The sequence below is a fragment of the Heptranchias perlo genome, chromosome 2 (genome assembly GCF_035084215.1).
Source record: "Heptranchias perlo isolate sHepPer1 chromosome 2, sHepPer1.hap1, whole genome shotgun sequence".
Classification (NCBI taxonomy): Eukaryota; Metazoa; Chordata; class Chondrichthyes; order Hexanchiformes; family Hexanchidae; genus Heptranchias; species Heptranchias perlo.
This window is the reverse complement of record NC_090326.1, coordinates 42177272-42200697: the sequence shown is the minus strand read 5'-3', so window position 1 is coordinate 42200697 and position 23426 is coordinate 42177272. Positions and strand designations below refer to the sequence as shown.

At 42.7% G+C, this 23426-nt stretch overlaps 1 protein-coding gene across 3 annotated transcripts in view; it reads right to left on the bottom strand.

The window, feature by feature from the left end:
* The window catches only part of nphp3 (nephronophthisis 3), an 83607-nt gene extending 60266 nt beyond the window's left edge, over positions 1-23341 (bottom strand). The window contains exons 1-7 of one of the 3 annotated variants that reach the window (XM_068001799.1): positions 22946-23341; positions 11864-12229; positions 9274-9399; positions 8229-8379; positions 6212-6364; positions 4407-4540; positions 2093-2253 (exon numbers count right to left, since the gene is read on the bottom strand). In XM_068001799.1, the coding sequence (XP_067857900.1) occupies positions 2093-2253; positions 4407-4540; positions 6212-6364; positions 8229-8379; positions 9274-9399; positions 11864-12184 (1046 nt within the window). In that variant the 5' untranslated portion in view covers positions 12185-12229; positions 22946-23341. Of the gene's footprint in view, positions 1-2092; positions 2254-4406; positions 4541-6211; positions 6365-8228; positions 8380-9273; positions 9400-11863; positions 12230-22684; positions 22704-22945 lie in introns of those variants that run through there. The other 2 variants (XM_068001797.1, XM_068001798.1) reach the window with 2 other exon arrangements.
* Between the last annotated feature and the right edge of the window lie 85 nt (positions 23342-23426).

Below are 23426 nucleotides of genomic sequence, written 5' to 3'. Positions count from 1 at the left end.
CAAATACCATAATTTTCAAATTTCTATTTCATAATGAGACTTGCATTCATTAAATGGAACCGTCCCTAAATGTACTGAATGATACAAAAGGCAGTTGCTTTGAGTATGTGTATATATAAAAATATACACACACACCATTGCACATGGGGTTAAAATCAAATGTAGCCCTCAGGTGTAGAAGTGTTATAGGGTGGGAGATAATTAGACCAGGGCACATTGATGTAATTCAGTCCCCACTTCAAAGTCATATATTCTGTCTTTATTTTTATATATTTGCAATATAAATTCCTACGTCCACATTTGTAATTAAAACTGCCCATGTAAACTTGTAATGCTATAATTACGCTTTCCAACCAGAAGTGGCATTGAACTGCCTTCACTAGCAGGAGGGTACAATTACAGGGTGACAAGTTTCCATTATAAATGCAGACATAGGAATTTAAAATGAAAAATGTTTACAGGAAACGTGCGCAAACGCAAAATTATTAATATATTAACAGTGGATCTCCAGTAGCATTGCACACAGTAGGTCAGAGAACATGGTCTCGCTCTTACCTGTCTCTGCTACTTTTTAGTTTCTCTCACATTCCCACTATCTCTTTCCCATCCTATCATCCCCTCACTACCTCTTCCCCTTTGAACTACCTGCTCAACCCCTTGATGATCTCCTGCCATTTGATTAGTTGTCGCTTGTCTCTTTCATCCCGCCCTCCCCCCCAACTACCACTTTCGCCCCTCAAAAATGGGTGGCAAGAGGCAAAAAAATCACCCTCACCCTCTACCTGTTTCTCTCCTTCACTCCCCCACAACTGTCCCTCCCCATCAGCTGATTTTTAAAAAAAACAATTTTGAAACAATCAATTTAGAATGAGGAATGGCAAAGACTGCCTTTCTCTCCATGTCTCACTCTCTCATAGGTGTTAGCAATTAGAATCTCGTCACATAAATTTAAGTAATAATTGCCAATGACCTTTTCTAACAGTCAACTAAATCTAGGTGGGTTAGTTAGCTGGTTTCAAATTCAACTGGTGCATTTTTTTTGAAAATTGAACTAACATGAAGACTCTGTCTGTCTCCTCCCTCCCCACCGCTGCCGCAACCCCGCCAACCAACGCCCCCGCCCCCACTGCCCTCCCTCACCCCAGTCTCCCTCTCTTGGGCCAGAGACACAGACACCTATCTGTTTTTTTAAACAAAAAATAACATAAATTTTACCTCAATAAAGCTTTTGCAACTCATCCTCTTGTTTTCAAAATTATTTGAAGAAAAGCTACTAAGCAGTTAAGTGGCAGAAGCTGAAGAAAATATTGCATCAATACAGCTGATGGACCAATACTGAGGCCTCTCAAGAAATTAGGTACACTGCGCATGCTCAGACTGCACAGTCCAAATTCAGCTCACAAAATCACAACTCTGAGCAAAAATATTAAGTCCAAGCCCTTGCTTTTGGGAGAGGCTGAGTCTTTCAAATGAAAATGTTAATGAAGGCATTAAAAAGACACAAAAAATTTCAATGGATATATTTAATTATGTTTTCGTGAAGTATGTAATTTTTTGAATTTTTGTTTAAGTGCTTATCTTTGACATCAGAAATTTCAGTTGCTGAGGAAAAAAAATTCAAAGAAAAAAAATTCAGAAAGCATTATGAGCAATTTGTGGGAGCCCGGTGGGCAGTTTGTGCAATCACAGAGTACTGAGTTTACATAAGAAAATCCATTGTAAAAGTAAACAAAGGAATTTATAATGGTAAAAAGTTGACACAAAAATGTGACAAAACATAACAGGAAGTCAAGTGCATACAGGAAACGTGTGCAGATATAAGATTTTTAATAAGATAGATATTACACATGCAAATTTCACACATAAGGGAAGAAATTACAATCAGTGCTATTCTCATACAAATGTTGAATACACTCATATCAAATCTCTCGCTGCACTATTTTAACGCAGGCCTCAAACTTTAAAATAAGCGGGTTAATGCCTGTGTTAACATAACATCAAGAGGAATTTGGTATGAGTGAGCTAAGCACTCAAGTGAGAATAGAATCAATCACAATTTCTACCCCATATTGTGGTGCTGAAATCTCCTTACCTAGGTAAAGAAGAACCTAGAAGGAAAAGACACAAGGAGCTTTTCTCAATCTCTCGCCTCCTCTCTGATAAGTACTGACTTGAACTTTCCACTGGGAATTGTACTATAAGAAAAAAGTGCCCAAGACTCTCGCACATAATTTGCAGCTTTGGTAAGTACTCCTACAAGCAACAGAAGATACACATTATAATAAAATCAAGACTTCAAACCAGAAATTGATAGCACTCATTTGAGGATCTGTAAACTACAGAATTTAATCCATGAGTGAGGAAGACTCTCACCCAGAACAAAACCTGCAGCCATTTACTTTTACCACCAAAGGTGATTTGCCTCTGGAGGCATGAAACAAAATCCATCCTCGAACTTGTGCATGAAAATGTTGGCGTATTGGGGTGCGAATTTGGTCCCCATGGCTGTTCCGTGTGTTTGGGTAAAGAACTGGTTATCGAAGGTAAAGACATTGTGATCCAGGATGAAGCGGATGAGTTGTAGGATGGCGTCTGTGACTCCAAAAGCATGTAAGCCACATTGTTTATGCTATGGAAGTTCTGCCAATGGCATTCTTGTGTCCTAAACACTTCTACATAAGACAGAGTGTTATAGCCTGATCTTTTTATCCCCAAGGGCTGAAGGCTTGGTTTCTACATTTTCCAACATGTACCCCTCCCAAAAACTACATTCCTCAAAATAGGATAGTAAAAAGACAAGACTTTGCATTTATATAGCACCTTTCACGACATCAGGATATTCCAAAATGCTTTACAGCCAATGAAGTACTTTTAAAGTATAGTCACTATTGTAATGTAGGAAACATGGCAGCCAATTTGTGCACAGCAAGGTCCCTCAACTAGTAATGAAATAAATGACCAGATAATTTGTTTTAGATGTTGGTTGAGGGATAAATGTTGGCCAAAGAACCAGAAGAACAGAAGAACTCCTCTACTCTTCTTTCAATAATGCAAGTTACAACTAGTGATGTAGGAAGAGGATTATAATTCTCAAGGGCTCGAAGATATTGGTCTGAACATTATTGTTTTCTTACATGTCTGTGTCAATGTGAGAGAATTGCAAATCTTTACACTATTGGCAGCAAACTCCAATTATATTCAGTAGCACAAGTGCTTTTTTGGACCACCAAATTAATACATATTCATATTACATTATTTACTTGTACTTCCAATGCCCCTAAATTACATCCACCTGTAAGTGAGAAAACTGCCTCACTCATTACAATTGTAAACAATTTTACAACACTAAGTTATAGTCCAACAATTTTATTTGAAATTCACAAGCTTTCGGAGGCTTCCTCCTTCCTCAGGTGAATGTTGTGGAAATGAAATCCTCGAATCCTTCGCATTTATAAATCACAGAACAATGCCTGGTGATTACAGATAGTCTTTCCTACTGCCCGTTGCCACGGCAATCACAGTGTGCAGACAGAGAGGTGTTACCTAAAAGGCCACCGAATATACAAACCACCAAAAAAGAGAGAGACACAGAAACAAACATAGAAAAGACAGCAAATGACCCGTTATATTAAAAACAGATAACATTTGGTAGGTTATAGAACGTTTTTTCTACTTGGTCATGGAGTAGCCACAACTTTTAAAACTTCAATAAAAATAGCACTTAGGCCACTGGACTGTAAGCATGCATTTTTTGACTTAAGATGTTTGGTAAATTGTGGTCATGCAGGTGGGAAGAGTCTTCCAGAACCTCTCCCAATGGACATTATTTACATGTGAGCCTGGACATGAAGTGCTAGAAGGGTATTCAACCAACAGGAAGTATACTGTTCATAGATCCATTTAAAAGATTTGTCACTGGATTGTATTTTTTTTTAAATTAAAAACTGAGGATCCCTGGAAGTTAGAGTTTCCACTACCTAGAATGGCACTGATCCACACAGGGCAGGGTGGACCCATATTCAGTCCCTGATTTGTGCTGAGTTTGCCAATTTCAGCAGTGGTGGGGTGCTGCAATCGACCACCACACTCCAGGCTAGGAAGGGGGGAAATTAGTTTCAATCCCATCATCACAGATGAACTCTATCCTGTCCTCACCTATTATCCATGCACTACACTTTCCAGCACAGGTCATGTAATCAAGCAAAGGGACCTTGACCAATTTTTCCCTTCCCTAGCCTTGGGACACTGAGCACAGATCAGGGACAAAAACAAAGCCTTCTCAGTCTGTACGGTTCAGTAACATTTAATGTTTAGCCACCGAGTCAGCAAGGGAGACCCAGTACCTAATCCTTTCAGCCGATCGACAAATAAGTTACTTAACTAATGACAGATAATTGTTGCCTTACTCTGAGGAATAAGTCCACTTCCGGCTGTGTGTCTGCAGTATTCATAAGATAACAGCGTACTGTATGGCTCCAAAGGGACTGAGGAAGAAATGGTGTGACCTGCAGCAGGCTAGCCATAGCAGCATCCCAGTCATCTGGAAAAAGTGAACGGAATTAAATCAACCAGCTCGTAAACAACACCAACTTGCATTTATATAGCACCTTTAACGTAGTAATAGGTCCCAAGGCGCTTCACAGGAGTGTTAGCAAAGAAAATTTGACACTAAACCACAGAGATATTAGAACAGGTGAGAGGTATGTTTTAATGAGCGTCTTAAAAGAGGAGAGAGAGGTAGAGAGGCGAAGAGGTTCAGGGAGGGAATTCCAGAGCTTAGGGCCTAGGCAGCTGGAGGCACAGCACCAATGGTGGAGTGATAAAAATCCGTTCATGATTCACCGATTCACACATACCACTATTCACCCATTTTAGCCTTTTTATTAATAATTATATTACTAGTGCAAAAATAACACACATTAAAACTTATGCTCCATTTTAGACTAATGCGCAATATCAATTAGGTCAGAAATGGGGATGTTCGCTGATGATTGCACAGTGTTCAGTTCCATTCGCAACCCCTCAGATAATGAAGCAGTCCGAGCCCACATGCAGCAAGACCTGGACAACATCCAGGCTTGGGCTGATAAGTGGCAAGTAACATTCGCGCCACACAAGTGCCAGGCAATGACCACCTCCCCTTGACATTCAACGGCATTACCATCGCCGAATCCCCCACCATCAAAATCCTGGGGGTCACCATTGACCAGAAACTTAACTGGACCAGCCATATAAATACTGTGACTACAAGAGCAGGTCAGAGGCTGGGTATTCTGTGGCGAGTGACTCACCTCCTGACTTCCCAAAGCCTTTCCACCATCTACAAGGCACAAGTCAGGAGTGTGATGGAATACTCTCCACTTGCCTGGATGAGTGCAGCTCCAACACACAAGCTCGACACCATCCAGGACAAAGCAGCCCGCTTGATTGGCACCCCATCCACCACCCTAAACATTCACTCCCTTCACCACCGGCGCACTGTGGCTGCAGTGTGTACCATCCACAGGATGCACTGCAGCAACTCAACAAGGCTTCTTCGACAGCACCTCCCAAAGCCGCGACTTCTACCACCTCGAAGGACAAGAGCAGCAGGCACTTGGGAACAACACCACCTGCACGTTCCCCTCCAAGTCACACACCATCCTGACTTGGAAATATATCGCCGTTCCTTCATCGTCGCTGGGTCAAAATCCTGGAACTCCCTTCCTAACAGCACTGTGGGAGAACCTTCACCACACAGACTGCAGCGGTTCAAGAAGGAGGCTCACCACCACCTTCTCAAGGGCAATTAGGGATGGGCAATAAATGCCGGCCTCACCAGAGACGCCCACATCCCATGAACAAATAAAAAAAAATCAAGTTAAAATGATGTATGCTGATTTGTTTCATGCTAAAACTCTAACTTACTCGCTTTCCTCGGTACAATTTATTTCTCCCACCTCCTCCAAAACAAGTTGGAGGAAGAGTTGAGTGACTTAATTCCAAACTTATGCAGCTTTAAAAACCAGCTCCATCATATTTTCTCCGTGCCTGTTCAGATGAGCTAGCACGTACTGGGAACTCACCAAACAAGGAAATCACAGGCAAGAACCTACATCCTGCCTCGCTGAGCACAGCACACTTGTAAACTAAAACTTCAGAGCACCGGGCCATTATATTTAAATGTTAAGAAACAAATGGAAAACCACAATACTAGTAATTAATAGCTTACCTCGGTTAACATTGGCAAAAGGTCCTTCTACATCTATTGAACTTTGTGCAAACTCTGGACCTCGGAATGTCTGCTGAAGCTGTATCATGCTGCCCATAGATGGCTCACTTCCCAGGATCCCACCACTCCAGTACTCACACTGAGTGCCTGTAGCTGAAAGACAGAAAGAGGGCAGACAGTTAGCATCAAGCTTTAAGGAGGCACAACTAATAAAATAATTGAAACATAAAGTCCGATTTCAACAGAACAAAAAGGGAAACTTTTAAAGTTGCCATACCCAGTCACCAGTTTAATTAGAGTTAGAGTTAGAGTTATACAGCACGGATAGAGGCCCTTCGGTCCATCGTGTCCGCGCCGGCCATCAAGCCCTGTCTACTCTAATCCCATATTCCAGCATTTGGTCCGTAGCCTTGTATGCTATGGCATTTCAAGTGCTCATCCAAATGCTTCTTGAATGTTGTGAGGGTTCCTGCCTCCACAACCCTTTCAGTCAGTGAGTTCCAGACTCCAACCACCCTCTGGGTGAAAAAGTTCTTTCTCAAATCCCCTCTAAACCTCCCGCCTTTTACCTTGAATCTATGTCCCCTTGTTATAGAACCCTCAACGAAGGGAAAAAGCTCCTTAGTATCCATCCTATCTGTGCCCCTCATAATTTAATGTCATGCTTGCAGCACCAAAAGAAGGTACTTACAAATTAATAACGTTTGGTATGAACGTACTATACCAGCTTGGTATGAAAATTGAAGTCCTGCGAGTAAACATTTGCGGGTATGTTCCTGAATCCCTGCCACTCCTGCCTAACTAACTTTTCCTCACCCATCATCTCTGCCTTCTGCTACTGTCACATTAAGAATTTTTTTAAATCTCAGTTTTTAAATCAGAAATAAATATCCTTTCAAAAATTTAAAGTAGCAGAAAACTACATTTACATGTTCATATATGAAATGAGCATATAGATGTCATTTTCTGCTACTTTAAATTTTGAACAGAGACAGAAGTAGTAAGCGAAATGAGATGATGAACCAGCGGCCAAAGGATTCATGGAGCTGTCCCACAGCATAATTCAGGGCTCAGCTATAAATTATAGAGAACAGTTCTGGCAGGAATAACAAAGTAGAATATTTACCAAATGGCATCATTTAATTATAACAAGAAGAAAGAATGAAAAAAAGTCAGACACAGAAATACTGACACTTATGAACTCTTTAACCATCACAAACATTTTTAAGTTCATTCATAGCATATCAAAGTGAGCACATTACGATAGATTTGAAGAATTTATTTATGTTCCACCCTCCAAGAATATGAATATTCAAAATCTATTATAACTGTTTGCATTGGTTATTAAGTGACCGGGTAAAAATAAACACTGGGACAAAGTTCTTATATCCTCAAGTCTCGATTTACTCTGTGTAAATCTGTAGGCAAATTCAACTGCTATTGTTTCAGTTTGCATATGTATACAAAGCAGCTATTTTTCTCCACATTGGTGTATATTCACCAATCGACGGACACCCGCCCCTCTCACCTCCTCTTGCGAGTGCTGCCAGACCCCAGCATCAATCGCCAACCCCCCCTACAAGTTTCTCTTCCATCTGTGCATGCTGCAACAGCTTCAGCACAACCTGTCCCCCTTAATCCCAATGCACAGAATGTGGGCTGCCATCTTGCTGTGTGCCCGCAGCTTTAACAAATGGAATACATAGAAAATCAGAGGGAGTTTTTATTGTGGGCTCATGTCCTTGGAGAGTAAGTTGAAGCTACCTAAATTGATTTCACACAAGACCTTTATAGCCAGAGGACACTTTCATCTATGCAGTGTGGACCAGATATGGATGCAGGCACTGGAGATTTATCCCACTTCACCACCCAGTCCCCCAGGAACTTTGTTTCCAAAGCTGTAACAAGAGACTTCTGGACGGACAGCGATTAAACTATGAGCTTATGTATTTGAGGAGGTAAAGAAGGAAAAAGAGAGAAGATACAGAGAGATTAAATAAGTGTATTACAGTCTTACCCGTGACATCAGTATGGTTGTCATCAGAGTCAGAGTCTGCTGGATCAAACACTTGAATCCCCTGAGCCTGCAGCCTCTGAAGCTTAGCTTCTAACTCACGTTTAGCTCGCAATAGGTCTTGAATCTCCTTTTCCTTAGTTTCTCTGAAAATCTGAAATAAAACAGTGCCTTGTTTACAACTAACACAGAGATTTGTATACATTTCACCATTACCTTCAATTTATAACATAGCGATATCAACGGTTGTGGAAATGTCCATGAGTTAAATAATCCTACCTCCCCCAAGTAAATATAACAAAATACAGGGAAGAAAGAATGTGAAAGATATAAAAATAATCACGATTTAGTGTATAAACTCAGGTTGCAAGAAGGCTTCAAAAATTTCACAGTGATCAAACAGATTGAAGCCTGAATGGGTACAGGGCAAATTTGCATCTCTAAATACCTATGAAGATTGAGAAAAACAAAAGTAACCTGTTTCAAATAGTAATTGGACTACTTTGCAGTATTTTTCAGATTTCATTCAATTCATGAGATGTTACATAAACAGAAGAAAATACCACAACATAATATTTGAAAGTAAAAGCTAAACTTTGCCTTTCTACACCATCAGAGTAATTTGTTCCCCTACAACGCTCTTTACTCAGGAGGGTGGGTTTTCACCTCTCACGTTCCTGCTCAATGTTGCTCTAAGATTAAAATGTAGATTGTCAAAGCCAAGTTGACCAATGTCAGTTTTTTGTTCCTAATGGAAATCACTGCTACTTTATGGCACTCCATCTGGTGCCCCAGCTCTAAAGTGAAGAAATACAATCAATGTCAGGCAGCCAGGCATTGAAACAAGTGACTGGCTGCCTGGGGCAGATCACACCCACAATATGACCTAAAAAGCTGCCTAAGAATGCAATGGTGTAAATTCACCACAACATTATTTTACTGTACATTGAAGAACTCGGATGTGTTATTGATACACTAGCCAGTTTTTTTTTTAAATCTTCTGAACCAGAAATTTCCTTAAGACCTGGGGTTTGTTGTTTGCTTTTACCTTAAACTGCCTTTTTACTTTATCCCTGTCGTGCTCAAATGCAGCAGCTCTCTCCATGGCCTGGTATTTTGCCTCAAGGGCACCTTCCTTTTCTCGAAGTATTTTCTGGTAGGTTTTCTGGAGTGCCTGTAAGATACAGTGTCACGAGTTAACCATCCGAACAAAGCATTCCCGATGGCTCAGCAAGTTTATCCAGGAAGCAGAAGAGCCACACCGACCAGGAAGGTCCCAGGTTTTGTGTCCAATCTGTGCATGGGAAGTTATTACAGAGAAATCTATAAAGTCATTCTGCAATGTGTGTGAGAAAGACTTGCATTTATATTGCACCTTTCACAGCATCTCAAAGCACTTTACAGTCACTTAAGTACTTTTTGAAATGTAGTCACTGTTGTAACTTAGGAAACGTGGCAGCCAATTTTGCACACAGCACGGTCCCACAAACAGCAATGAGCTAATGACCAGATTATCTGATTCTGATGTTGGTTGGGGGCTAAAAATTGGCCAGGACACCAGGGTGAACTCCCCTGCTCTTCTTTGATATAGTACCATGGGATCTTTTACATCCACCTGAGGGGGCAGACGGGACCTCGGTTTAACGTCTCATCCAAAATACAGCATACAGTGCAGTACTCCCTCAGTGCTGAACTGGAGTGTCAGCCTAGATTTTTGTGCTCATGTTTCTGGAGTGGGACTTGAACCTACAACCTTCTGTCTCAGAGGCGAGAATGCTACCCACTGAGCTATGGCTGACACCTCGTAAAACAACGTGGTGACAGTTTCGTAATGTCTTTTTTTTTCTTCTTTTATGTGGTTTTGGATGAAATTGACATTTTCCATTTTAAAAAGTACACGGAACTATTTAATTTATTATAAGGTCACATCATTATTTTCTTCTCCCATTGAAAATAAATGGGATTACAAATACACACAAAGGATTAACACTGACTATGATGTGGTTTTAGCACCATCGGACAACATAAGGGCATATGAACCAATCACACCAATGTCCTTCACTGATTTGCCTAAGGCACTAAATCCACGCCGTAGACACTGATACATTTATAATTCACTATTAAAAAGTTTATATAGGTAAAGGATTGATGAATTTGTGTGTATATTTCTTGTTTAAATTTTTGTGTATGTCCCTGCATTTTTGAAGCAGAAAGCTTTATATTGATTAAACTTTACATTAGATCACAATGGCAGCTTGTTACTTTTTCCCTGTTTCATTTCAGATTGTCAATTGTAATAATGAAAGCTATTTTATTCATCCTGTAGAAAAATTTTATAATTTATCCATATTAAAAGCCATAGCTTGCGACATTAAAAGGTTCAAAACCATGGTACTGTACAGAGTTAAATCGAGATGGTACAAGCTTTATAAATTGGATTCATGAATATTGAAATACGAACATGTAAGGGTATTTAGGTCATGCAGTGCGTTAAAACAGTGTCCTTTGACTTCTGGGTCCTGGACATGTCCAGGCAAGACAGCGGAGATGGAAGTCTTCTGCTCACTCACTATCTCTCTCTGACAATTGCACAAATCCTCCATGAAACAAGTCTACAGCACAAAATGACTGTAACTGCCAATCTCACTCAGAGGATTCATACGGTTGATTGTTCTGAGAAATTTAAATTTTACACTGGTGCAGAGGGGTGCTCTTTTGAACTCGAGTCAAACCAGAGACAGCTTTCCTTTACATCAAAATATTGCTAATGGTCCACTTTTGGAGCAAAAAAATATACTTTTTTGGGTGCCCTCTGCGCTGCTCGTTCTGCTGCTACGATGTCAATTGACTCAACTTGCATTTATATAGTGCTTTTAACATAGTAAAACGACACACGCTATAATGTATCATTGGAGATTTCAGCGCACGCACAGAAGAGCCAAGCTGTGATACTTTACAGTGCAAGTTCAAGCAGCTTCAGATCAGCGGACAATGGAGCAACAGTAGGTACATCAGAGTTGTTTATGTGGCAATTGGTTGGGAATGTAGAAATCCAGATGAAATTCTGTAGTTGTTGCCAGGATACATTACAAAAGTGCTCTATATAAATGTGGCAAATGCGAGTCAGTAATTATAGACTGGAGACTTTGTCCAGATTTCTCATGCCACTGCAGCAGCTGCAATCAATTGTGAGCTGATGTACCCATGCTGCTGAAAATGCCAAACAGTGGGTTGATGAAAATGTGTGTGCTTCTTACAAAGTAAAGCGAAACAAATATGTCTGCCTCGACAATTGGACCAGTACCTCCTCTATTGCACCAGTGATTATTTAATTTCCACACCATCTATTCTTGTGACTATCTTTATTTAGTGGCAATTTGTGCTGAATCTGGGCAATTTTCTGGTGTCCACTTGCAATCTGCAATTGGTGCTGAATCTGAGTAATTTTCTTGTGTCCACTTGTAATCCAGGCTGGAACTGCTCAAATTCACTTTATGTAGGTTCCATTACAACTAGGAAAGAAAGGAGACTGACATTCCATCATTCTAACCTGGATTCAAATTGGAACATGTAATGACAGTGTGTTAACTCACTGCACCATCCAACCCACGTCTTTCTTTGAGCAGTTAAGTTCTTACCTGAAGTTCTGCCCTCAGCCTTTTATTTTCCTTGTCAAGCTTTGTTTCTTTTTTCTGCATGGAGGTAATCTCATTATTTTTACTGACTCGAAAGATTTCATATTCTTTTTTTAGTCTTTCATATTCTGCAGCGTATTCAAGGTCAACTGAAGCTGTTGATTTAAAGCTTGCGCCAATTACACGAGGACCTCGCCTAAATGAGCTACGCAACAGTCTGGCCTTGGGTTTGACTTCCACTGGAATCTCACAAGCTTCCCCTCCACCGCCATCTGTGTCCTCAATTACTTCATTTGGACCAATCAGCGAAGATGCCGTTCCCATCTTGCCAATGGGTGTGCCCACGTTTAGCCCATCCTTTCTTCACAGCTACAACAGAAAATAAAATTACTGTAAACAAATATGAAAGCAACTGCAACAAAAATAAAATTGGTTCAAATAGTTTAAATTAACATGCTGGTAATTTTACAACTCCTAACACTGAATTATCCCAAAAATTGAAAAGCACCTATTAAAAAGGAAAATTTCAGGTTCGAAACATTTGAAACAGTCTACTCCAGATAAGAAAGTTGAATTAACCAATCAATTGAATTAAGCATCGTAAATAACACGGCAAATTGGGAATGTACCGCTGAAAAAATTATTGGTTAGGCCACTGTTAGAATATTGCCCAGGTTTTAGGCGCCTTAGTTTAGGAAGAATGCCATGGCTGTGCCAAGGATGCAAAGAAATTCACCAGAGATGAGAGGCTTTAGCTGTGAGCAGTGATTAGAGAAACAGACTTTTTCAGTCTATAAAAGGTTAAGAGGAGAATGATAAATGTGTTCAACGTTATGAAGTTTTGATAAGGTAAATGAGAAAAAAATATTTCCGTAAGTCAGAGTTGTTAATTAGAAGGCATAAATTTAAAATCACCAAAAGAATGAAGGGAAAGGTTAGGAGAGAACTTTTATTTAATGCAGAGGGTTTTCAATCAATGGAATATGCTAACAGAAAAAGTAGTGGGAACAGAATCATTTCTCAAGGAATAGAATTGAAAAGCAGGGAACCAAAAGCAAAATACTGCGAATGCTGGAAATCTGAAATAAAAACAGAAAATGCTGGAAATACTCAGCAAGTCAGGCAGCATCTGTGGAGAAAGAAACAGAGTTAATGGGCCTGATTTTAGCAGGCCTGCGGGTTTCCGGCGGGTTGGGTTTCGGGGGCGTGGTCAACACGCTCGGAGAAATTAGTGGGTTGCCCTCGCGATCGTAGCAGGCAACACACTAATAGGAATCAATTACCTGATCCTCCGGGGTCCGCGGCGCTGGCCTGCGCGTCGGGCGGGCTGCACATGCGCAGTACGATCTGTCAGCTGGAGGCTCTCTAGTTAAAGGGGCAGTCCTCCACTGACAGATGCTGCAACCAATGGAACAAATTGCAGCATGGAGCAGCCCAGGGGGAAGGCTGCTCCCAGTTTAATGATGCCTCACCCCAGGTATCATCAGATGGGGTGAGGAGGAGGAGGAGGACACAGATCTTCCACCCGGCGGTCGGGAGGAAGCGGCCTGCCTCTGCCACCAAGAAGGCCTGGCTCGAGGTGGCAGAGGGGGTCACCTGCGCCACCAACATATGGCCCACCTGCATACAGTGCAGGAGGCGCTGCAATGACCGCAGTAGGTCAGCCACAGTGAGAACACGAAGTCTTTCCCCTACACTCCGTCTGCCACATCACTGCCCCCACCCCACATCTCCTTCGGCACTGCCAACACTACTCTGTCGCATCACCCTTCATACCCACTCAAACCCCATCCTCATCTTACCTTCACCTACTCACCTCGCCAGTACTCATCCTGCCACTAACACGCAACCCAATCCTCATACAATCTCATTGCTCCATCCCATACTCACCCTCTCGTGCATCTCCCTCACGGCCAGCCTCACTCAACCTGCCACCACCTGTGCTGCAGCCACAGGGCATGCATCACATATGTGCAGTAGGCAGCGTAAGGCAAACGTGTCGTGAGCATGAAGGGGGTGCACAAGGGTGTCTGAGGGTTTGTCATGGGTGTTACCTATATTGAATTTCAGAGCAACAAACAGCACACATTATATTGACACCACCACTGCCACGTCTCCGTGAATCCTGTCCGCTGTGTCCAATAATGCCCGCTCCTGGGTATCACTATGAGGACCCACCACTGATGCCACCGATCGTGTTACTGCAGAGTAGGTGCAGGTGTATTTGCAGGGCTCGTCCGCGCAGACGACTGAGAGACATCGGCGGTGTAGCCGGCTGCACCCTGGAAGGATGCGGAGGAGAAGGTGTGGAGGGCAGTGGTGACTTTGACAGCGACAGGTAAGCAGTTGGTGCTGGGGCCAGCCAGGAGCAGCTCGGCATGAAAGAGGCTGCAGATCTCCACGACTACATGTCGAGCGAATCTGCGCCTCCCTGTGCACTGCTGCTCGGAGAGGTCCGGGGAGCTGCGCCTCAGTCTGTGGACCCTGTGGCGAGGGTAGTGCCCTCTGCGATGCGTCTCTCTCTGCGGTAGCCCTCCCTCCTGCTGTGCAGGTGGGCGTGCAACAACACCGTGTTGGGGGGCTCCACGTCTCTGCGGTGGACGGCGTGGACTGCGAGGCTGCTGGGGCTGGTCATGCTGTTCGTCCTCCGAGGGTGTCCACACACCACCCATCTGGCAGGTGTTGGTCTGAGGGGTTGTGCAGGGTAGGTGGGTGGTTCCTCGGACTGGGGCTGCGGTTTCGTGTCGGTCTGTCCTCTGGCTTGGCGGGGGGTGGTGGGGGGCAGGGGTTGCCCTATGTGACGCGGTGGTCTCCTGCGTGGGTGAGGGCTCTCCCCCGTGGAGTGCACCTTGGCACCTGCCACAGGCTGCTGGCTGCAACATGCCTGGTTGGAGGGAGACTGTTTCCCCCAGTGTGGGAAACTCACTGCCTTGAACCTAAAATCCCACACTTCCTCTTTTGACAGCTGATTCAGCTCATTAACTGACCTCAACAAGCAAGGTAAGTACTCTCAAGTGGAACCCCGCTGGCTTTAATTGCCTGCGGGATTCCCACCAGCGGGGCTTGTGCGCGCAGCCCCGCACGTCAGCGCGGTACCCGGAAGTGGCCGGGATTTCGTCGCGATCCGGTCACGTGACCGGATATCGGGATTTTCGGGGGCCCCCCCGCTGGAAACCCGCCGGAAACCCGACGCCAAAATCGAGCCCAATGTTTCTGGTCGACAACCCTTCGTCAGAACTGGAAAAAGTTGACGATTAAACAATTTTTAAGCAATTACAAAGCCAGGGAAAGTGGGGGTGGGGGCAGGGAGGAAAGAACAAAAGGGAAGGTCTCTGATAGGTGGAGGGCAGGAGTGCCTCCCCTCCCCATCCTCCCCCCCCCCCCCCCCACTTTCCCTGGCTCTGTACTTGCTTAAAAATTGTTTACTCTTCTGTTTAATCTTCAACTTTTTCCAGTTCTGACCAAGGGTCATCGACCTGAAACATTAACTCTGTTTCTTTCTCCACAGGTGCTGCCTGACTTGCTGAGTATTTCCAGCATTTTCTGTTTTTATTTATGAGAAGCAGGGAAGTTATAATTAAACTTGTATAGAACCTTGGTTAGACCACACTTAAGAATACGATGTACAGTTCTGATCTCCATATCATAAAAAGGATATAGAGGCACTGGAGAAGGTGCAAAAAAGATTTACAAGGATGATACCAGAACTGAGAGGTTTTCCTCTCAGGCAAGACTGAACAGGCTGGGGCTCTTTTCTCTAAAAAAAAGACTGAGGGGTGATCTAATAGAGGTCGTTAAAATTACGAAGGGGTTTGATAGGGTAGACGTAGAGAAGATGTTTCAAAAACTAGGGACCATAAATATAAGATAGTCACTAATAAATCCAATAAAGAATTCAAGAGAAACTTCTTTAACCATAGAGTGGTTAGTATGTGGAACTTGCTACCACAAGGAGTAATTGAGGCGTATAGCCTTAGATGCCTTTAAGGGGAACCTAGATAAGTACATGAGGGAGAAAGGAACAGAAGGATTTGCAAATAGGGTTAGATGAAATAGGGTGGGAGGAGGCTCATGTGGAGCATAAGCACTGGCATAGACCAGTTGGTCTGAATGGCCTGTTTCTTTGCTGTAAATTCTATATAATTCTATGAATCTATGATAGGTTTAAAAGAGAAAGTAGGTAAATATTCAAAAAAGAAAAATTTTGAAGTGTATGAAATAAATGCAGGGGAATGAGACTTAGCTCTTTCAGAGAATAGCGAAGGCACGATGGCCAAATGGCCTCCTTCCGTGCTGCAGAATTTCACGATTCTATAAATTTGAATCATCAGAGAATTTAATTAAGTATCTTTAAATTAAGATTAGACCATACATACAACACTCTTACAATATCTAATGCCTTGTACTAACTTGATCAATCCGACACATTAGAATTTACTTTTTCCATTGAAGCCGCAACTTGCTCTTTAATGCAGTTATCCTACTCACGTCCTCAAGAGTATTTCTCCTGTGCAGTGTATAGCAAATTCATAAATGCATTATTAAAAAAAGTTTATAATTTTGCTACACATAGCACAGAGGAAATCTTTCTCCCAGACAAGCAAGAAGTATAGTCTATTGAACAGTCACATAATCATAAATGATATAAAGGGGGAGATGTGTACAATTATCCATAGTTTTCAGTCACCCTTCATTACTGTAATTTATTCATGAGGTCATATCAGAAAGAGTTCTACACAAACTTCTCTTTAAAACACATAGAATTGTGCACACTTATTGGTTTCTCAGCTATTTATCCAGTTCATAAAAGTACAATACTTTGTGATGACCTACAACATTATTATGCCTGGGTCTTAAACAACTCACTTAGTATTGACTGTGAAAGATAAATATTTCCAGATCTGGTTGATAAGATGTGGTTTACACTGGACCAGCCACAGCAAAGTCCTTCGGAAAATCCTCTGTGCACCCTTGAGAAGGTTATGGAACAGTCCCAACCTTGGTATTAAAGAAATAAGACCTCAGGCTTGGTACAAACCATTGCTGCCTCTGAACACCAACTCTTCAGATCTGTTCCTTTTGAGTGCTTAGGCAACACTTCAGGGTTACCACCTGGTAGTTTAGAGATGATCAGCTAAGCATGTGTGTATATTGTGTATGTATCTATATCTATATTAAAAATCCTATGTCTCTGGACACTTCCTGTCTGCGCCACCTGAATTCCTGGTGTCACGTTTTTGCCACATTTTTTGTATCAACTTTTCCCATTATAAATTCCAATATCCACATTTATAATGGAAAATCCTTAGGTAAACTCATCACCCTGATTGTTCAATCCAGCTACTGGGTTTCCACAATGCTCGAGATGTCTTCTGAAAACAAATTTCATTTGCCGATTTTTCCCTCAGTAGCTCAAATTTCTCATATCCAAATTAAGGGTTTAACGAAAATAAAAAATTCAAAACATTATATGTTTCACAATAACATGATTAATTTTATCAACACAATTATCTTTTGTGTCATTTAATGCCTTTAATAAAAATTTTTACTTAAAGACCCCATCATCTCGCAAAAGCAAAGGCTTGGAGTTGATATTTTTGCCTGGAATTGCAATATCGGGAGCTGAATTTGGATTGCCCAATGTACATAATTGCCCAGGATTCATCAATACCGCCAAACTGAAGAATGATCTTTTCTTTAGCTTCTAGCACTTTCTGCGTAGAGGTTTTGCAGTTATTTGAAGAAAAGCTTTAGGGTCAATTTCAAAGCTTTACTGCAGTAAAATTCACAGTGTTTTTTTATTAAACTAGAAAGTTTGTGAGTGAGAGTGAAAGTTCTCTCTACATACCAGTAGTAGCCTTTGTTTTGTGTTCTATGAACTTTAAAAAGTGAAAGAGAGACTTGACAGAGAAGGAAATAAGTATGCTTTATGTAATGTTACTTCAATATTCAAAAAAAGCAGCTGAATTTTGAAGCCAGCTAATTATCTCATCTATTTTGTTGAGTTAGAAAAGCACAACGTCAAACAGAGATTCTAATCTCTAACTTCTAACACTGTTAGAAGGGAGCGGGAGACAGACAAAAGACAGAGACACAAATAGAGGGAGAGACAAAGAGAAAGGCAGTCAGACAGCTTCTTTCCTCATTCGAATTTCATTGCTTTTAAAAAAGACAAGCTGAACTTTTAAAGCAAACAAAGCTCTTTGAGAGAAACAGATAAGGAAATCGGTAGGAGGGAAACTGATTGAGGGTGAGCGGGCTTCTGACCTGTCACCATTTGTCCTTGGGAAAAGCAAGTAGGAGAAGTGGATGCTGGGTTAAGGGTGCAGTGAGTCACATCGGAGCAAAGGGGAGGATCAAAGGGTTGAGTGGGTGGTTCAAAGAAGAGGCAGAGGTAGCGATGGGAGTGACAGTCTGGAAGGAAGAGGAATGGGTAGAGAGTACGTAAAGGAGTAAGAGCAACAATGGAACAAATGGATTGGGGGGGGGGCGGGGTGAGCACAAGTGTTTGGGAGAGGGGATGTCGAGAGACTTTTGCCATAACTCCCAACCCAAATGCAGCTGACAGCATTGTAGGCTCCTTTCCCCAAAACACAAGGCAGAAGAGGCAAGTAAGAGAAAGGCCAAATTCTCCAACTTACCGTGTGCAATGCCATGAGAGATCAACTAGTATCTTATCAAAAATCTTATATTTACGCAGACTTTGGGTCAGGTTTTCCCTGTCTCTGTAGTTATAATGGAAACTGCTGATGGGAGGGTGCAATTACAGCATGACAAGTTTATATAGGCAGTTTCCAATACAAATGTGGACACAGGAATTTATAATGTATGACTTTAAAAGGGGAACTTAATTACATCTGCACACCCTGGCCCTATAGACTAGGGTGCGTAGACATCATTTAAAGTCATACATTCTGTCCTCAAAATTACCAGGAAATAAGCACAGATGTAAAATTGATAATAGATAAGAACATAACAAATAGAAGCAGGAGTAGGCCATCCGGCTCAAGTCTGCTCTGCCATTCAACAAGATCATGGCTGATCTTCTACCTCAACGCTATTTTCCTGCATTATTCCCATATCCCTTGATGCCTTCAATATCTAGAAATCTATTGATCTCTGTTTTGAATGTACTCAATGACTGAGCCTCCACAGCCCTCTGGGGTAGAGAATTCCAAAGATTCACCACCCTGAGTGAAGAAATTTCTCCTCATCTCAGTCCTAAATGACCTACCCCTTATTCTGAGACTGTGACCCCTGGTTCTAGACTCTCCAGCCAGGGTAAACATCCTCCCTGCATCTACCCGGTCGAGCCCTGTAAGAATTTTGTATGTTTCAATGAAATCACCTCTCATTCTTCTAAACTCTAGAGAATACAGGCCTAGTCTACTCAATCTCTCCTCATACAACAATCCCGCCAGCCCAGGAATCAGTCTGGTGAACCTTCGTTGCACTCCCTCTATGGCAAGTATATCCTTTCTTAGGTAAGGAGTCCAAAATTGTACACAATACTCCAGGTGCGGTCTCACCAAAGCTCTATATAATTGCAGTAAGACATCTTTACTCCTGTACTCAAATCCTCTTGTAATAAAGGCCAACATACCATTTGCCTTCCAGGTGCTTGCTGCACCTGCATGTTAGCTTTCAGTGACTCATGTACAAGGACACCCAGGTCCCTTTTGAACATCAACATTTCCCAATCTCTCACCATATAAAAAATACTCTGCATTTCTGTTTTTCCTACCAAATTGGATAACTTCACATTTTTCCACATTATATTCCATCTGCCATGTTCTTGCCCACTCACTTAGCCTGTCTATATCCCCTTGAAGCCTTTTTGCATCCTCCTCACAACTCACAATCCCACCTAGTTTTGTGTCATCAGCAAACATGGAAATATTACATTTGGTCCCCTCATCCAAATCATTCATATATATTGTGAATAGCTGGGGCCCAAGCACTGATCCCTGCAGTACCCCACTAGTCACAGTCTGCCAACTTGAAAAACGCCCATTTATTCCTACTCTCTGTTTTCTGTCTGTTAACCAATTCTCAATCCATGCCAGTATATTACCCCCAATTCCATGTGCTCTAACTTTGTTCACCAACCTCCTGTGTGGGACCTTATCGAATGCCTTCTGAAAATCCAAATTCACCACATCCACTGGTTCCCCCTTATCTATTCTACTAGTTACATCCTCAAAGAACTCCAATAGGTTTGTCAAACATGATTTCCCTTTCATAAATCCATGTTGACTCTGCCGAATCCTATTATTATTTTCTAAGTTGGTGTGTATATTCTACATTTGTGTGCATTCCAAATTGTGTATACTATATTTTTTGCAATTCAATCCTTTGTCTTAACTTATTATACAGTATGCAAATAGGTCTACCGTTTATCATTTATACCTACATCTACAATAAAGTCTTGCATCTAGTGTGCACTTCCTGTTTATCACACTTACTTCCTGTGGGGTGCTCGTCATGCCTGGGTCTTAATTTTAAACTGCAAGGTATGTGTATTTACCAACATACTTACCTTTCAATCCTCCCAATGCTAAGTGGCACCGCTGCTCCTCCAAGTTCTGTCTCCCAGATCTGTTTCTCTGGGCAGCACTACAGGTAAGTTTTACTTTTGACTTCTGTTAGGCCATGTTCTTCGAGTAGATTTTTTTGTTTTTAATTTATGTAACTTTTAGTTTTCACCACCACGAGGCAGGTTTTATTTAAATGTAATTTAATATTAAAACATACTCAACTGCTGCTGCATTCACAGGCCTCAGACCTCTACCCTTCCTATCCTAGGGATGCTAACTCTGATTGGACGTATTTCTGGAGGTTTCATCACATGACCTGCTGCCTCCAACCATCCCATTCCCCACGCTCCCGCTATCAGTCGCCCGACAGTCTATCCTCACACGCACCGCCTTCCCACACCAGCTGGAAAGCAAACAGACTCTTACCTGATTGACAGTCAAGAGTCATCCAGTCAAACAGCCTTTTTCCCCCAGCTCCAATATTTTTTATAACTAATAAATGAAAGCGTTCAAAGAAAATGAAAAAAAAATAGTCCCTATGATTTTTCTCCTGGGTTGTTTGCAGCAGTTTCCTGGAGATTAATCTTTAATTCCTGGAGACTCCAGGATAATAGGGTTGGGAACCCTATCCTATCTGCTTCCTCTTCCCTGCCCTGCCAGTCTTTGCATGCTTTCCCTCCCTCCTTCCCTGTTGCTGTTCGAGCCTCTGTCATCCACTCTATCTCACTTTGGCAAACTAAGCTATATTCTATTCATAGCACTATATGCATTTGGAGCAATGAAGTTCCTGTGTTTGCGCGGTAGATACGAACTAAACTCCCCACAGAAAGTTGTCTTGTCCATTCTAGTTTAAGTACCCTTTCAATAAAGTTCTAAGTGTTAATTACTGCCAATCAACCTCTCTGGCACTGAAAATTAACCATTACAAGTGTAGAGTCTCATTCCTTCAGGTTTTAATTGTTTTTTAAAAAACTTTCCTTCCCGTCTCTTTTTCTCTCTCTCTTAATCCAGTCTTTCCTTCCCTCTCTTTATTTCTCTTTCTGTACCTGATTTGACAATGAATTCACCCACTCTAATTTACACTTCCCTCTCAATTCTTGCTCTGTTAATTTCACAATCCTTCAATCTAATTGGTTTAAGGAGATATACAGTTGGTTGCCCTGTTCGCTCAGGTTCCAGATGCCCTGTTTCCCTCGCTGTCCCATTATCAGCTCGTACTTTCAGCAACTTGCCACCCAAAAAATTTAAAAACCTAAACGTGCAAGGGCAAGTATAACTAACAGCAGCTGCCATTAGATGCACTGCTACAGCAAAATTTGGTCCAATGGCTTAGGTCTTCCCAATGTCTAGTTGGAGGAAATTGTGACTCATCCAGGACTGGATGTCGGACAAGGAGACTACCAACACAGAGACAGTGGAGAGGTTGAGAGAGGTGGTGGTGAGGTAGAGCTGGGTTTCGGCAGCATACAGGCGGAACCTGACAGCATAGGCATGATTTTATCGGGATGGGGGAATTTCCTGATCATGATTTTGACATAAAGACATTTCTTTTGTCGGTTTCCCGCCGACAGGCCGGCCTGATTGATAGGCCGGTCTCAGTTGGATGGGAGAAGAGGAAGGAAGAGGTAAGTGAACAGGTAAGCATTAGATATTGGGGGGGGGGGGGTTATCGGAGGGAGGGCCTCAGTTGTCGGAGGTCCTGGGGTGGGGGTCGGTTGGAGGTCCTGGGGTGGGGTAAAGAGGAAAGGGAAGAGAAGCTATTGCAGGAGATTCTCTGACGACACCTGGATAGGTAAGAGTGGAACTAGATGAGGGCAGTCCCACTCAGACAATGGAGGAGGCGTGTTGGAGAAGGATCGCATGGTTGAATGTGCCAAAGGCTGCAGAGCAGTCGTGGTGGTTGAGGAGGGATGGTCACCATGGCCACAGTCACAGAAGATGTCATTTGTGACTTTGATTGGGGCCGATTCAGTGCTGTGGGAGGGGCGGAAACCTAATTGGAGAGGTTCAAACATGGAGTTGAGGGAAAGATTGGCATGGATTTGGAAGGTGACCACACTTTCAAAGACTTGAGAGGGAAAGGAGGTAGGATAAGACAGAGAGGGGTAGGATGAGAGGGTTGAGAAGAGAGTCTCAGAGGGCTGGCACTGGAAAGTGCATTCTGCAGTCCTTTGCAGCTCCTTTCTCTCCATTCTACCCACCACCTCCCTCCTAAAAAGAAAAAGTCAAAGAGACAGAGGAGAGAGAAACACGACAGACTGTTGAGAGACGATTTTATCTGACTTACCATGTGCAGACTATGTTTGGTCTGTATGTACAGACTGTTCAAGTGCACATCATTAGGAGTGACTCACTGAATTTCGTTCAGAACTATTTTGATGTCCATCTCTCTGAAGGCACTTCACAGCCGATGAATTACATTCAAAATGCAGATAGATTATAACATCCAACCGACTATTATAAGCATTTATCACCTTTAGAGATTGGGGGGGGGGAATACAAATGGAGGAAATCTGAAATAAAACCAGAAAGTGCTGGAAATACACACCAGGTCCATCCGCCGCTGGAACGGGTTATTGTTTTGGGCTCAGACCGTCGCCCAAATTGGAAAAACAAGTGAGCCTCCTTAATGGGAGCTGAGTCAGTCAGTCAGTCCGTCCGTCCCCGGGGGTCCTGACACCGAGAGGCCGCTGAGCCAGAGGCTTTAACGGAGTGTTCTTGATCAGCTGGGCCTGGAAGAGGCGAAGGTGGGGGGGCTGGTTGTTTTATAAACACGGGCCGCTCTCTCTCTCTCTCTCGCCCTTTGGTCCTGTCGGTTAGCGGTCTCTGCGGTGGGCAGCGACACCTCCTATCACCGGGGCCATCTCTGTCTGACGAGACGGGCCGGGCCGGGGTCCCGCGCGGTCCTGCTGCCCCTGGTTACGCGGAACGTGTGACGCCATGACGCTGCGCTGCAGACAGTTCGATTGCAGGAGAGGAGAGGAGAGAAGAGAAGCTTTGCTTTCGGCCCGTACAAAACATTTAAAACA